The sequence below is a fragment of the Mixophyes fleayi genome, chromosome 2 (genome assembly GCF_038048845.1).
Source record: "Mixophyes fleayi isolate aMixFle1 chromosome 2, aMixFle1.hap1, whole genome shotgun sequence".
NCBI lineage: Eukaryota > Metazoa > Chordata > Amphibia > Anura > Limnodynastidae > Mixophyes > Mixophyes fleayi.
The window spans coordinates 258,923,929-258,941,250 of record NC_134403.1 but is presented as its reverse complement, the minus strand read 5'-3'; the positions used below and the strand labels follow the sequence as shown (position 1 = coordinate 258,941,250).

The window sequence follows — 17,322 nt, the reverse complement described above, 5'->3', positions numbered from 1 at the left end:
ATATAGGGAGTGTGCTGACGGGGGACTTGGAGAGTAAGCTTTCTCTCTTCGCAAATGATGTCCTTTTGACTCTCCAGCAGCCAGGGAATTAATATTGCTAAATCAGAAGCCCTTCTGCTCAATATTTCCAACCGGGTGGGGCTAGCACTCAACTCCTGCTTTAACTTTCGTTTGCAAAGAAGAAAATCAAATACTTAGGTATTTTTATCACCAACTCCTACAACTCCCTCTACCGGGAGAACTATCCGGGCCTGTTTGTTAAAATCAAGTCAGAACTTTTCTCCTGACGTTCATTGATTATCTCGTAGCTGGGCAGGATAATTTCTGTCAAGATGAACCAACTCCCTAAGCTAGTTTATTATTTTCAGACCCTTCCTGTTAGAGTCCCCCTTTTAGAACTATCTTCTATCCAAAAATGTCTTTCTAGATTTGTCTGGAACGGCAGGTCTCCCAGGATCAAGCTGGCTCTCCTAAAGAGACCCACCAAGTGTGGAGGTAGGGGCTTCCCGGATTTGAAAATTTATTATTGGGTGGCTTGAGTCAGATTGTTGCATCCTTTGCACTCCCCCCCCCCACCGCGGCGCTGTCATGGGTTGACATTGAATCCACCTATCTTAAACTCCCAATTCTTTCTAGTATATGGGGTCTCCCAAAACAAGTTAGATCGCGACTTACCCGTCGATGCCCCACTTTATTATTCTTAGTTGCGGTCATTGTCCCGATTCTTTCTCCCCTTATTATACCTCTTTGGGGTAATCCTACCTTTCCTCCTGGACTCTCCTCCACCTTCTGTAATGCCTGGTCTACTGCAGGTGTCTGATTTGCTGGAGATCTAATATATCAAGGTGCCTTTGTCACCTGGGATTATCTGTGTTCTAGGTATCCTAATCTCCATCCTAAATTCTACAAGTATTATCAGATTCGGCACTTTGTGGGCTCTCTCCTCCGGGGTCCTCCTTCTCTATTTCCCCCTTTGAAACCTTATGTCTCTCCTCACACCTGCGTAGAGGCACGATTTACTATATCTATAGCTTAATTCTCTATGAACTTTTACCGCCCAGCGGTAGACACAAGAGGGAGTGGGAGAGGGATCTGCTCCCCCCCCCCCCCGGAGGACTACTGGGAGATCATAAGGGAACAGGTTGCTGCCAGCTCCATTTCCACCTTGGTCAAGGAGAACGCATATATAATATTTTATAGGTGGTATTACACCCCAGAGAAACTTATTAAAATGTTCCCCTCCAGTTCTCCGTTATGTTGGCGGGGTTGTGGCCAGATGGCATCTTTTTACATATCTGGTGGACCTGCCCTAAAATTTCCTCCATTTGGGACCGAGTTAGTGCCCTCCTCTCCTCCCTCCGTGTCCTGTCCAGAAAGACCCATGGTCCTTTCTCCTGTTATCCCCTGATTGATGACGAAAGTCTGCGAAATTAGCTTCCCATATTCTTGCTGCAGCAAGATGCCTAGTGTCTAAGTCATGGAAACAAGTTGAGCCCCCTACTATGACGTCCTTACACTCCTATATCTGGTTTATTGCCCAGATGGAACAGATTACATGCCATTTACATGATAAGGATGATAAATTCCACCAGGTTTGGGTTCCATGGCTTTACTTATAAGCCCTCAACACCTACACAAACTCCTTTTTGTTATATGAATTCCCAATGGTCCCTGCTAGGCGAACAGCTCATAGGTGGTCTGTTTCTTGAAATTGTCCCCTCCTCCCGAGTATTGGGGTATTATTCTCTTCTGCGCTTTGTTTTTTCTCTCTCTCCCCTTAGGCGACGTCCAGTGCCCCCCCACCTTCCCACCTCATGTTATTAAAACGTCATAAAGTCTTGAATAATTAGTGTTACAAATGTTTACTTACTTGTTTGCTCTGCAACAATCTGTTATTGGTTTTGATATTTGCTATTTGAATATCTCCCTTTATTGTTATGTACGTTTAATTTTTTTTTTTTCTTATCTTCTTTGTATTCATGCAAGTTACATTATGAAATTTTGCTTTACCATTAAAACATCCGTTTCATTTTTGTGTTCAGAGCATATTTGTTAAAACTAACCTGATTGTGTGTAGCTTTGTGTACCTCCTGAAATTACTCCATGTTATTTGCAGCTAAACTGTTTTGCATAATTTGAGCTGCATGCATTTGTGCATATTTATACAGGAGCCTGGTCTACTCAAACTGAAATGTTGCAGCTTTATATCACCCCTTAGTACCTTAGCACAATATTGCTCATTAGAGCTGTGACACTTAGGTACAATAAAGACTTTTCTTTATAAAATATAATTTGATGTTAAGCACTGGAGGCCTGGGGTAGAGTGGAATTTGCAGTTGATATAGACCTACACCTCTGCCCCCGAGAAATAAATGGATGGGGATAGAGACATAATATAATAAAAAACAAAAGCATGTGGTAGTGCTTGATGAAATAAGAATGACACAGTAGTGGCTTCTGTACAAACCAACAGGTTTGAAGAAATGCATCACTTGTATGGTATTTCCTGTATCTGATTGTGTGCCTCATATTACATCAGGGGTGTTCAAAGCAATATAGGAGAACGTTAGTAAAATTTGACAGCAGGCTTAAGTAAGCAGCCAGGGAAGATGTGTGTTAACTGAACTCAGTATAAATAAATTTTGTATTAGGCAGTACAGTATATATTTCCTAACCACCAAAAAATACTATTTACTTCTAACAAGCCTGTTAGATTCTGTTTATAGTGGTACACAGAGGAGACCATTTACAATGCACAAAGTGGCCAAGATTCAAGAGCAAAATTCTCTTGGTGGTGCTGTGGGCCTGTAAGCGTATGGTGTTTGCACCAGCTGACAGGAAGAAATGGCTGTTACTTGCTCAGTACAGGGCACGAGCACCATTGAGTCTATTTTTGCAGAGCCGTGCAAAAGTGAGATTTAATTCTGCATAGTAACAAATGAGCAATTACATTAATTAAAGCTTTGGATAAGGCATTTGCACAATGAAAAAAAAATAAAAAAACGCTTCAAACTCACAGAAGGCCACATGTAATAAAGACATTCTCAATGTCCCCTCACTCTCATGATTAATTGAATCCATTAATGAGGCTAACCTGAACAGTATTTAGAGGAAAACTGAGGTTTTATTTAATGAAATGGGTGGTTCTAAAGGAGGTTGTGACGTGTATTTTTACATAGTGCGCCTTTTGAGGTTTGTTCTGCCTCACCACAAACCTGGGCACAGTAACAATACATTACATCCATTTCTGATTTGTTTGCTGGCACACATTGTGCCATGCCAGCATTATTTACACTCTTGGCAAGTATTACTTCACTGAACCCTATCCTGCATTAGAACAACAAGTATCCAAATTGCTATTCAAATGTGGTTCCACATAGCTAGAATGCTGTAACTCTCAGGAATATAGAAAAAGCTCTTCTGCCCAGTGGAACATATTGACTCACATGAATTCTTATTTCTAATTTGGATAGTATTTATTTTCCCCATTCCCCTACCCTTCCATATCCTTGTACAACGCCCTCTGTTAATACTGCCCTATAATCCTTGCAATATTCAACACAAAATAGTCCTATAAGCAGTATACAAGAGGACAGAATTTCTTCTTGTTTAATATTCACCATGTGATGACCTAGATGTTCATTACTTTTATGTTTTTCTGTACAAATGTTAATTTTATTTTTTTTTATATAAAAAAACCTTATAAATAAAGGATAAAAACAAAAATGATGTAGTGTTTGTATTATCTATTATGCTTATAATAGTTAACAGCTATGTCTGTATCTTTCCATCATTAAAAAAATAAGGAATTGGTGATTCCAGTTAAGACCATTTGCCCATAAGAGCCAAGCTAGGTTAAATGTTAAGAAGTGACCTCAGGCCTGATGGACGGTTGATAAGTACATGACAATATAGAAGACAGATATTTATATACATATAGTTATATATATAGTAAAACGCTACAGTAATTTTTTAGGATACCTATGTTTAAACAAGTCAGTGTTTGCTGAGCAGTGCATTTAAGGTCTTTTATCATCAGACAGATGTATATCAAATAACTTTACAGATGTACTACTTCTCTTCACTTACACAAGTAGAAGGATGTGTGACAGAATGATATTTATTGCATTTTATATGCCAATGTCCATACATGTTTGTTTCATGCACCTAGAACCTATTGTACACGAGGAATCTGCACCAAGTGCACACGTGATGCCGGCACAGTGTTGGATCCTTTATACAGAGACCACAGCACTGATGAGGTAACAATTCCTGCCTCTTCTCTTTCTCCTCCCACCAACCAGCAGCATAGTGACAACACAAGGCCAGATCCAGAGGAAAGGACACAAGGTATGGGCTGCAGTGTGTAAATAATCTCACCCATTGTTGTATACACAGTTCCATTTACACATCTCACACACTGTGTGTGTGTACCCTTCAAACTTTAACTCCCACCCACTTGACATTCACCAAACACTAACACGCTATCTTCAACTTAAGCTCACACTCACAGAGTGTAACTGCACACACTTATCAATGTGTGTGACACACTCAACATTCATACTGTTATAGGACTTCTACATGATCAAACTTAATACTTTTTATATTCTCGCTAACCACACACACACACACAAATCCCACTCGTACAACTTTTCACAGTCAACAGACTTCCGCACAAAGTGCACGACGGTTACTATTGACACAGACGCCAAACCTCACAGTGTATGTATACAGACAGATGAGATACAGCATGAGGGGAGATCGGGCTCCAGCAGGGAAGGGTAGAGACAGTCTCAGTGACTGTTGCAGATACACTAGTACCTTTGGCTTGGGGTGACCTCCATATTTTCTTCCGTGTTCCAGGAACCTAAAGCCAAAGTAAGAGGTGGTTTTGGTTTATTTGGCATGAAGAGGTATCTTTGGTCAGGGAGGGGTAGGAGGATGCAGCACACAGGAGGGAGGGTCCATTCTACTAGCCCTTCACTTGTACAGGAGCACTGTGTAATTTTGTGACAGGGCAGAATATACATGAGAAAGAAGCAGTTGTTGTAGAAGTAAATGGAGTATGTAAGTCATTTCATTGAAAACAATCTATGTGCTAGGGAAGTAGGTGTGAAATGTGTATGTGTACAATGAGGCATGTTTAATATATCTGTGAATTGGAATGTTTGTTTCCATGATATGCAACAAAATTGGTCCCAAATAATATCCTTTTTTTTAGTGGACTGCAATGGGTTTCGTAAATCTAATAGTGATCCTGTCTGTGATGTAAAACTGTACTTATATATAACACAGTAAGCCATATAAGTGCCTTGCGTATGTAACTTATAAACTGACACTCTAGGCTCTTATTCAAAAAAACAAAACAACAGGGCATGAACAGCCGATTTGGAGCTGAACCAAAATTTGCTGTTCTTTCATGTGCACCATTCATGGAGCAATATATTTCACAGGTACAAAAAAATATTTGTAAAAGTATTTTGAAAACAAGATGAGTCCAGATGGGTTGCAAAGTTTGTACACATATGAAGCAGCATTTGTCCTATTTTGCAGTGCACATATCCCCTCCAAGGCACAAGCAACATTGCCCTTCATAGTCCCACATGTGTGCATTTGTCTAAAATTAGTGTGTGTTGAACTGTACATGTGTGCTTTATGTTGTTTTTTTTGGATGTGTCTGCATCCATCTGTAAGTGTACGTACCATATGCTCACATGTATGTGTGAGGAATGCCAGCAGTAACATTGATCCAAAACAAGCAGAGCAAAATAAATAAAAGTCTGGGTTTTTGGTACCTTCAGAATTGACCAGACAAAAGAGCTAGTAAAGGGGACTTGACGAGGGACACCCGGTCCTGCATGCATTGTGGGACAGAAGTAGTCCAGGCATGTTCCTAAAGGCAACTGTAGGAGTCCACACTTCTCATAATGTGCAGGAAGGGTTAAGAACACAGGAGTGGTTCCCCCCTCCCTGGTAATATCCAGCCATAAAAAGAATCAGTGCCCATTCCATATCTGTTTAGGGAGAAAAATATTATGGGACCCCTCTTCTGTCCATAAGTCACTGAAGTGAAGTGCTGCAAAAACGAGGAAGACCCAAGGGGTGGTAGTTAGCCATGTTCATGTCTCTTTCAGTTTCAAATGAACAAGGTTTGGGGTAGAGGGTCAAGTTGGTCTCTGATGGAAGTGCTGGACTTTGGGGCAAGGGAGGTAACTCTTGGATACTGAAACTATTAGGGCAAGTCTTCCATAGCTGTTTCTGGTTCCAAGTCATGATCTTCTGGCAGCACTGTATTCTGGTTGGGGACTGAGAGAGAGCCAGGTCTGACATCCTCTTCAGCTGGTTCTTCTTTGACATGAACGGATTGACTGCAGTGGAAAAGAGAAGAATAGTTAAGTGAAGCAAATGAGATTGCCAATCCATTGCTTAAGTGATAATGGAGCTCCCCTGAAACCCAAACATAATTAGAGAGATAGATAGAAAGATATATATTGAAATCTCCATATCTATCTATCTATCTATCTATCTATCTATCTATCTATCTATATCTCATCAGGAGCAGATGTGTGAATAGGAATTTCTGAAACCAGTATTACCTGTATTGGGGGGACAGGCGTGGGCTGCTACCATTACTGTTTCCAGGCTCTCCGGTGCTGGTTACATCATCATGTCCACCGTGAAGGCCACTGCCAGAGCTGTTGAGAAGTGGAGGGCTATTCAATAGAGGAAAACTACTCTCAGCGAGTGCAGCCTGGGTGGGAATAGAGAACTGTTATAAAAAGGTAAAAAATTATTTACAAAAAAATAAAATAATTTACCAAAATTTTTAAGTAGTGGTAATTTTCCCCTTTTCTACAAACATTCAGTGATAGATTCCACCAAAATATATGATGCACCCAATTACTAATTTTAGGTAAAAAACCATAATGACCCCTTAAATGACAATGAATATGGCACAATGTTTGCCATACTGAACATAACAGGACCTTTGTTTTACCCAGAAGAAAAAAAAAAGGCAAATAAATATAAACATATAATTTCAAAATAAAATATCATACCTGGTAACTGGCATTTAAGGCCCCATAGCCCAGTCCTGAAATCATGTTCTTTACCAGGGTTGGGCTCCTGCAGCAATTCAAAGCAGTGGAAGCATTATAAGACCGGTTTATGAATAACTGGAGCCAGCACAAGGCATGTGTTAAAAAAAAAAAAAAAAAAAAAAAAACACAACTAAAAATATTTGACCTGAATCCAATATTATAGGAAACATTAACTAGAACACATTGATGCCAACTTATGTTTGCTGTAATAATAGCATGGACCTGCTTTTTCATTCTAATTGCATTAATATGGAACTAATTAATTAACTGATTTTAAGAAAACACACTTTGCATCATTTAATTAATTTAGCCATGGTTACTGCAGTGGGAAATATTTGGAAAAAGTAGAACTACACTGTAGGCTGCTTGGTATGTAAAATGAAAGCTAAAGTGAATTTCAACAGCTTCACAGTCTGTGACCGAGACCATTTTCTGTGCAGTATTGAAGACATGTATCTATGCTGCCACCTGCTGGGAGTGCTTGGTGTTACATCTGCTGGTGTGACATCTGTTGACTACTGAACTTGCTTTATGGTACATCCCCATCCACCACACAACAGTATTAATCATGCAGAACCTGAAATGTATCAGGTTGCCTACCACAAATGTACATTTACAAATGGATGATTTATGGTATGATGGCATTTTATTCATATGCACCTGCTGATGCACCTACTCTATTAAACTGCACTGGCGCTATTATTTTTGTTGCGAATTAAGAAGGTTCTATGTTAAAGAATAGGACTGAATCACAAGTCTATGCTACAATGTAGAGCAAATCTGTACAATGTTGATGTGTGATGTCAACTATAGGTAACACACTGAATCACAAAATAATAAAGAAACGCAAGCTATTTTCCTCATTTGCATATTTATATTTTTGCACCAGGTTCCTATGTCAGAGTTCATAATCCTTTTTGTGCCATCACAAAACATTTCTGCAGACACACTTCTATAGTAAAAGTGTAATAATTGTGTTTTCTAATTAATATATGTGTGACAGAAGGAGGTTTGCTATTTGAGGATTGTTATTGCCAAAGTAGCATAAAATGCTTTTTTTAAACTTAATTTTATGAAATTATGAATTAGATAAATGTTACCATTATTATTATTTTTTATTAGCAGGAAATACAGTTGCTACATTATTATTGGTTAAGACAGTGGTTCCCAAACTCTTGCAGTTCGCGGCACCCTTAGAGTCTCCATAATTTTTTCAAGGCACCTGTCACGATGTCCCCCTCCTCTGCCCTCTCTCACGCTGTCCTTCTCCTCTGTCACAATGTCCCCATCCTCTGCCCTCTTTCACGCTCCCTTTCACTCTGCCCCGCGCCAGCCATAGAAAAAAACAAACAACACATAAACTTACCAATCCGCGCGGCGCCGGTACATAGCATCCTCCTCTCTCACGCAAGCTGCGTGAGAGAGGAGGATACTGGGTCCCGGCGCCACGCGGATTGGTAAGTTTATGTGTTGTTTGTTTTTTCTATGGCTGGCCCGCGGCACCTCTGTGACAGCACCGTGGCACCCCTGGGAGCCGCGGCGCACACTTTGGGAACCGCGGGGTTTAAGAGATTAGTGTAGCATAATAAATTAACGTATGTCAATGCTATGGCTAATGGTGTATTTCTTGATCCACTGCTTCAAATTACAATACAAAGTAAACACTTAACCATCATGGGTAAGGGTGCTAGATATAACAAATATCTAAGGCATCTCAGTCAATGTTCAAACACTGAGCAAAATGAGATTGTACTTAAAAATGCTAATTATTGCACTCAAAACTGACAAAAGACCAGGTTGACAGACATCATTGGTTTCTCCTTGTACCAGACAACCAATCTTTTTCAGATAGGCAGTTGGATGCCCAATGACAACGTGCTACGAGCAGTAGTGTGCATTAACAAGTGGAGAAATGAGGGGAATGCAGAAAACCAGGGGATAGCCTTAACAACGGACACCACGTTAGCTTTTGGGACTGGGTTGTATTTAGTACACACCACACAAAGCTCAATTTTTAGTGGAATTATCCTTTATTAAAAAAGGACCAATCCCCAAAATATAAAGGATATAAAAAAAAAAGCCACTAAAAACATTCATAAATATATCTAACATTTTTAAGAGCTTATAAAGGACGGTAACTATTTTAGATATAATTTGGTGGGGAAGTTCTTTTCCTCCCTGTAAACAGAAGGCTCCCTCTGCCTGTAAGGTTAATAAAGCACATTGCATCAGAAAATGTCTATTAACAGTACTATGGCTTGTATTCCACTAAAGTTAGTAGACACAAAAATGGAAACACCTGGGACAGTACGCATATTAAAAGCAAGGGCTTTCAGGCAGGTGTGGCTCCGACACTAATAAAGTAAATGATATCCTAGTAATGTCAGGGTCATGCATAAGAATGCTGAACTGCCTTGGTGGCCTATAATTATGGCTAGCATGGCTACAAGTGGACACCCCTCAGTGACTTTGAAAGAGAAGCTATTACTTGGATGCATTTGGCAGAAGCTTCAGTGACAAAGACAGCTCAACTTTCCAATATTTCAAGAACAATGTTATCCAAAGTTGCTATCGGCATGGAGATCTGAGGGGAAAACCACCATCAGCAAAGGGCAGCAGTGCCTAAAAGCACGTACTCCAGGACTGTGATATGAATACATTCATACGAACTGCATGGAAATCAGGTGAGCAACTGCAGATCATATGATAAATGCAAACTTTCAACCTGTACCACAAGCAGCCAGTTTCATTAAAAAAAAAAAGTCCAATGAAAACGCTGGTTATCAAAGCCTGGTTGCAGAGCATAAACAGCTCATCACATCTGACAATGCATATTTGTGAGCTCTGTGGTGCAATGGACTACCGATTGGAGGAAAGTGGTATGGTCATATAAATCTTCATCATGTTCTTGCGCTCTAAAGAACGCTCCAACCCCAAGTGCTTGTCTCAAAGGAATGGTTCTGATGGTAAGTAATGTTGTGAGAAGTTTCCCTGGCATGGTTTGGGTGTACTTATTCACTTAGAAGGCATAGTCAAAGATGATCACTCAGTACCATGAAGAAGCGATTATCTTTTCCCCATGTTGCAGTATTTCTTGGCTGATGGTAAGGAAGTCTTACAAGGTGACAATGCCCCCTTTCACAGAGCAGGTGTGGTCGCACAATGGTTTGTTGAGCATGACATTAATAGTATCCATGTGTCATAGCCTTCCCAGTCACCAGATCTAAACCAAATGGAGCATTTCTGAGATACTCCCCAACACCACCTGTGACAGCATTTTCCACCACCATCAGCCAGGGAACAGTACTCTATGCAAAAATTAAAGTGACTTTATATTGTTGTTTCCATCTTTTGTTTACTGCCTATACACAGCAAATATAAATAGAGTGTCAAACATTAGGAAAACTTTCCTATTGTATTAGTTTGGCTGTTTAATTAAGCAGTTTTATATAAGGCAACTTATGTTTAGAAGTCCTTTAAGAGTTTTCGAGTCACATTTTGCCAAATTGCATCACAAATTCTGTAAAAGTGATGAAATAAAGTTTTTTTTTAAAAAAAAAAAGAGCTAATGAGTTATGTCTGTTCTATTATATTCATCCATTCAGTTCCTTTTTTTTTTTTCAACATTTATACACATGCATTCTACTTTCATGTAGTGATCTGATCCCTACTGTACACATTTAATATGGCCACTTCCACTAAATGTATGCTCCTAATATTGATACCTCAATTTTGCTAACATTAAATGGGTCTGCTTTCTAAGAATATACCCGGTCATCTTTGGTGGTCTCCTCTTTTGGTATTCCAGCTCATCCACTGTCCATACGGCGCCTTTCACGTTCTCCACACGCACAAAGCATTTGTGCAAGCTAAGGTTGTGGCGAACTGCATTCTGTAGAAGAGTGAATGATTTTGTAAATGTTCATATTATCATCACCTGCTTCAGTTTAATGCCATGCATTGTCCAAATAAAAAGACAAAATTATTTTTCATTTACAGCTTGTCAAGCATGGGTTAATTTACACCACAGAGCCATCTTGACAGTGAGCAGGCAGCCTACATGAATCATTGTTCCTTCTTAACGCAAACTAATTTGCTTCTAATTTAACCAAGTATATTAAAAAGAGTCTCACAAGCTGATGCCTATGCAATTTTGATTACCAAGGAGTTAATATTAGCATGTACATATCACCACCCTTTCCTGATGCTCCCACACACAAATTATATGACCCCAATTTCAAAGCAGCGCCCCCTTCTCTCATTCTAAGCCCTGGCTGAAGATGAGAGACTAATTCGTTAGGCTAAAACATTAACAGCAATTTGAAAGGTCAGAAAGGGGTCAGGCAAGCAGAGCTCAGACAGATTGGGAGGGAGAGAAAAAATGAGAGCGAGGGAAGGACAAATGAATACACTAGATAGATCACGAGGAAAAAAAATCAAAACTTTATAATAATCAAGCAAAATAACAAAATAAAACACATTTACTGAAATAAAACCTCCAAAAATAAGTCCCCAGAAGTTGTACATACTGTTTAATATACCTAGTGGTAACTAATAACAACACCACTTTAGAATGACATAAAATTAACTTTAGCAAAGCACTGACTGGTTAAATCTGCAAAATATGTTTTAATTTATAGAGAAAGTTTATGTTCCCACAAGTGTTTATTATCATACTGCTTAGCCTGCCGAAACTACAACAGTACATAGATCAGTTGCCAAATCACCCAAAAAACGATATAGCGATTGCTAAGCATCAGCAAGGAATATTTGAATAAAGAAAATTCTTGTCAAGTACTCGGATCTGTCAAGTACTTGGCAAAAAGGGCCATATGGAATATACTGCTTTATATAAAATACATTTAAAAAATAAATAATGTTCCTTTTTTTCTGGAAAATCACATGTATCCATAGAAATGACAAGAACAACATAGAATACTTCATTAGTGATATTAATTATTGCAATAGTACTGTGTTGCTTACATTTACCATACATGGATAGGCCTCAACCCCTTTCATTAGACAGTGACAACATGGAAGGCAGTGGGGCATATGACAGATACAAATATTTACAGTAAACTTGTTCTTCCTTACCTTCCATGTTGCTGTGTTTCGGCGAAAATACGCAAACATGCGAGTAAACCAATTGTAGATCTCATTTAGAGTCAGCTGCCTGTCTGGCGTGTCTAGAATAGCCTGTTAAGAAATTATCAAAAGGTGGGTTAAATATTTAAAATATTCCACCAGAAAGTTGCTTAATGATCCCCATCTCTCATCTTTCTGAGCTGTTACCTGGCGGATGAGAGAGGCATATGTGAAGGGTGGGCGGACTTCAGCATTTTTATAAAACTCATGATTCTGAGCAAGCTCTAAAAGACAGAAGGACATATAGAGAAGTGAGTGCACAATTGTAACAAGAGGTAAAGAAGGCTGTGAATGTAATGGAAGACATACAGCTGACCACAACAAAACAAGCACAATCTAGCAGAATAAAACTATTAAATAGAGAGTGAGAGACTGTTGCATCTCCATGCATTTTGTTTAAAGGCAAATAAACAGAGTCTTTGTATTATCAGTTTAAAGTGCAACTAAACATAAAAGCTCATCTAATAAGAAATGTCATCTTAAATTTACAACTGTTTCTGCAAAAGTGCCCAAGTTGATTGACATTGTATGTAACCATGTTTTGTACATGAAAACAGACTGTTGTGTTTTTTAACTATCCACTTTACACTCTGAAAGGCTCACTGCACTTACTTTCTATAGGCTTACTTAACTGTAAATGAAGTCTTATGGGGATAAGAAAAAATATTTACTACATAATCTTCAATACATATTCTTGTATTTTATGAATACATTTTAAAAGCAACTTGTGTTTTATGTGTTGTGGTGACCTTAGTGAAATTTATTTTAATGTCCTGCACCACTTTGTATTATTTGGTGAATAGTGCCATCATGTAGGGCATACTGCAATTCATTTTTGTTTTAGATGGAAAAAAAAAGGAAAGTAATTAGTGGCACTAGGTAGGCCTAAGTGCTAAGTAAGACATGTGAAGGTTTGGACTAAATAGCCTTCACCTGAGGATATTGGGGTGCAAAACTTGTCCACTATCCTTCTTCGCACTGGACCAAGGCTAGACAGGCTTGACGAGCTAATCACAGATGTGCCTGCTCTCATTGGAGTGATGGGGGCTGTTGCAGAGGTTGGAGGTTGAGGTAAGCCATCAGGGTAGGTGTCTGGGGACATTTTGGTAAGGGATGCGCTGGAGACCAGGTTGAGCTGGAAGATGATAAAACCAAAAAAATAAAAATGAATAAATAAAAGAGGAACAGGTATTCAGCCAATGACAGGTAATAACTGAAGAAAAGGCACATTTTAAAAAAGATATAAGATAGTGGTTCAGAAGAGGATGTGACTCACTGGTTGATTGAAGTGCTTTGGTTCTGATGGTCTCATGTGGAGATGTGTCATCATGGCCTGTAACCGTTCACTCTCTTTTGCCAGCTAGCATAGAAACGATTTATTAGTCCAATATAATCGGTAAATCAAATTTAGCATTACAAATACAAGCAAGGATCATTTTAATCATCTGCACGGTGAAAACTGCAAATTCAATTACAAAAAATGTCATGCAATTTGTATTATAAAAAACGTAAGACTATGCTACAAAATTAATACACAAATAAAACTGTAAACAAATAGTGATAACTAGCAGTTAACACCAAAAAGCCCTCTTAGGGCCAGAAATCCAATTCCTCGGTGAAGCTCAATCTGCTGCATGTGCAGCAGATCAGCACAAAAACTTCACCACGCTGCTTCCCAAGCTGGTGCAGCTTAATCTGTGAGGCACGAGGAGCAGCATGGTGAAGACGACCTTCCACTCACATGGTGAGAAGAAACAGATCCAGCAGAGAGAAATATGAGAGACAGGTAAGTAAGGCAGAGAGAAAAAGACAGATGATGAAATAAAGGAGACAATGAAAGGTGGAACATTACAATGCTATATAGAGATACATGGATACTACATTTATTTTACTCTGTTCCTTTTGCCTGCCACTCTCACAGTTCCATCTCCCTTGGGACCTTCTCTCTCTCCTCCTGCACCTCCCTCACCTAGTTCCATCTCCTTTGGGAATCTCATCTCTCTCCTGTGACACTTGCAGCCTGTGACCCAACATCCTCTTTCCTTACCTAGTTCCTTCATCCACTCTCCTGTTTCTATTTTTCTATTATATATGCATTTCCTTAACACTACAAAACACTAATTTTTGCATGTCAACAGAAAACAAAAAAAACAAACAGTTATAAACCCAGAGTACCCCCAAAATTAAACACTGGGAAACGGAAACCCTAATTATAGTCTATAAGTCCATATAGTCTACTGGTCTATTTCATCCATAATAAGCAAACATGGTTGAGGTCTAAACCTCAGCCTCTGACAGTCACCTGTATCTCCAGTTGCTGCACAACCTGCATCTGTACTCGGCACTGTGCTGTGCTACGATCATCCAGCGCATGTTCGGTGTTCAGATGTCTGCATAGTCCACAAAACACGAATGGTTAAAAGTATAGTGCTGCCATTGTAGTGTTTAAGAGTTAGTCTTGAAAATGCAGTTTTACAGTACATTGCCTAGTTTGCTGTCGAGTTTCGAGGCTACAGTTTAAGCCTTATTAATTAATTCAGTACGATAGCCCCAGTTGCTATAAACTAGCTATGACCATGTGAATACCTTCTGTTACAAAGAAGGCTAACCTTAATTTTAAAGTATAAAAGATACAGATGTAGGACTATATCATTTTAACGGTAGTAATATCAAAACACTACATTTACTTAGCAATACAATAAATATATTGTGTGGATCAATCAGGTCACACGAATTCCATTGTCCTCAGCTGAGAAAATGGTTGTAATGCAAGGGCCTCATTTAGTGTTGGACATACATCAATTTATGTGCTCACCAAAATACATCAGTATGTACATGTTAGTATCTTAGACTTGTGGCCCCTTACTACTGGAAAGGTAGGCAAGTGTCAATAGAGTACAGTAATGGGATGTACACATCAGTTTAGCATGCCTCTTGGAGAAAAGACCTACTTAGACTTTGATGCATCCCCAGACATGCTTGTTAGGAAATGCAGGTAATGGAGACCTGGGGGTAAATGTATGAATCTCCGGATTCTTCATCTCCGGCATGTTCAGCCTCTTCAGCGCTTAAATTTAAAGCGGCGTTGCATTGTAAAGGGAAGTTTCCCTTTACAATGCAGCGCCGCTTTAAATTTAAGCGCTGAAGAGGCTGAACACGCCGGAGATGAAGAATCCGGAGATTCATACATTTACCCCCTGGTGTAATGATAAGTCATGATGAAACCACTTGCAGCACTATCTAGCCGCTTCTGATTGGCTGTGCATTGATCTCTCCAGCTGACAGTGCTTCAGTCATTAGCATTGCAACTATATAATATTTATAGTTGCTTCCTGTTTGGATTACTTATTTGTCATTTCCATTTGGACTACTGTAGGAAAGAAGATTCCAACCAGATTTTTAAAGGGATAAACAACGAATGTGGAAGTGTTTACATTTTACATGGAAATGCAACTTTTGCATTTATTAGTAACACTGTCATAAGACGGATGTAGAAACAATGCAAATTTTGAGTTGGATGGATCTCTAAATTAGGTAAATATTCTGAATTTTTAAAGCCTAATATAGATATTATATTTTTCTTGCACAGTACTTTTCTAATGTTCAGAATGCATGGCTGGTATGTTCAGTATGCTTGAAGGGACATTATGTTGGAATGCTAGTTATTCACAAAAATACATTTTATAGAGCTACTCATTCATTAATGTATTGCTTAAGAGAATCCAATAATTTTACATTATATTAGCATCCCATTAGGAGCAGTGTTTTATTGCAGCCTTTGGTTGATATCTTTCTTTACCTTGGCTAAGAAGCATGGAAGTTCCCACATGGTAATAATAAAAACAAGTATGCAAAAAATAAAAGTGTGGCTCTCTGTCCACAAAATGTTATATGCTCAGGTATTATTAAACAAATTTAGTAAAATTAATCACTAGGAAAAATATGCCTTGTAATAAACAAACCTCTGAAAAACAACCACATTTTATGTGCTACAAGTAATGTAAACACACAAATGTAAAAATAGACAGTTGATACTAACTTGATAAACTGTCCCATATCCTCACATAGAGCCTCACAGCCTGGCCACCGGCATTCACCATGTCCATACAGAGGATGTGAACTTGGAGGCATCTCATAATGCGACGAGCTGCAGAAAGAAAGAATGGGTGAGAAAAGTACATTGTGGTCAGAAAGAAAGCAGCGCAGTCAGAGAAAGATAACACTTTGCTCAAATATGTGTGTTCCTGATGCCTGTTTACTTGGTGGGAATGGATCACGCACTAAAGACCAAGCTTATGGCAACCTATCATAGGTGCAGAAATATGAACAAGTTTAAACACCTGAATAGAGGCTTGACCCTCAACACGTAGTTAAAAGGGAGATCGTCAAAATTAATATGAAAAGTAGGAATAGAAGATTGTTATATCTGTTCCTACGGTAGATTATAGATAGCAAGGCATAGAATCAAGCATAATACTGTGAGAATACTGTAAAATTAACTTTACTTTTAAGAGATAGCTAGCACTTGCCTGTCCCGGCGTATGGTCTGTAGAGCACTTTGCCCATTGGGTAAAGAGGGGTAAACAGTGGCAGGGGACACCTTGGTAGATGGGTATGAGGTAGTGATTGTAGTACTTAGTTCAACACTGTCCTGCTTGCTGGAATCCTCTTGATTGCTACTCATCTCCTTCAAGAGTTGCTGCAGATCTGATGGTGATACCGCTAGGAAGAGATGCCAAAATCATCTATAAGTTAATCTGCAAATCAAAGACATCCTAGCTTGCAATACATCCTTTAATGCTGGCTGTGTGTTATATTTCTCATATGTACTGTATACATATGGTTGTCAACACATTGAAAAAACAGGTATGGTATCTTTTTTATATGTACTGACATCAACACTCACCTTGCGGGAGGCCTGGCAAGGTCACTGATCCTTGCCCTGGCTGCAGTCCTATCAGGCTCTGTCTCTGTAGGTTTAGCAAGTGCTGTTGTTGCAGCTGCTGCATCTGTAAAAGCTGTTGCTGGAACGCTAGCTGTTTATTCCCCAATGCAGGCTGTAAAGCAGAGATCTAAG

At 39.1% G+C, this 17,322-nt stretch overlaps 1 protein-coding gene across 6 annotated transcripts in view; it reads right to left on the bottom strand.

The window, feature by feature from the left end:
* Positions 1–3,726: 3,726 nt before the first annotated feature.
* The window catches only part of FOXP4 (forkhead box P4), a 37,576-nt gene continuing 23,980 nt past the window's right edge, over positions 3,727–17,322 (bottom strand). For 2 of the 6 annotated variants that reach the window (XM_075195985.1, XM_075195989.1), the window contains exons 6-17: positions 17,152–17,302; positions 16,775–16,967; positions 16,285–16,392; positions 14,548–14,635; positions 13,522–13,605; positions 13,179–13,380; positions 12,393–12,469; positions 12,195–12,296; positions 10,871–10,992; positions 7,059–7,125; positions 6,597–6,769; positions 3,727–6,368 (exon numbers count right to left, since the gene is read on the bottom strand). In XM_075195985.1, the coding sequence (XP_075052086.1) occupies positions 6,233–6,368; positions 6,597–6,769; positions 7,059–7,125; positions 10,871–10,992; positions 12,195–12,296; positions 12,393–12,469; positions 13,179–13,380; positions 13,522–13,605; positions 14,548–14,635; positions 16,285–16,392; positions 16,775–16,967; positions 17,152–17,302 (1,503 nt within the window). In that variant the 3' untranslated portion in view covers positions 3,727–6,232. Of the gene's footprint in view, positions 6,369–6,596; positions 6,770–7,058; positions 7,126–10,870; positions 10,993–12,194; positions 12,297–12,392; positions 12,470–13,178; positions 13,381–13,521; positions 13,606–14,547; positions 14,636–16,284; positions 16,393–16,774; positions 16,968–17,151; positions 17,318–17,322 lie in introns of all 6 variants that reach the window. The other 4 variants (XM_075195987.1, XM_075195990.1, XM_075195984.1 and 1 more) reach the window with 3 other exon arrangements.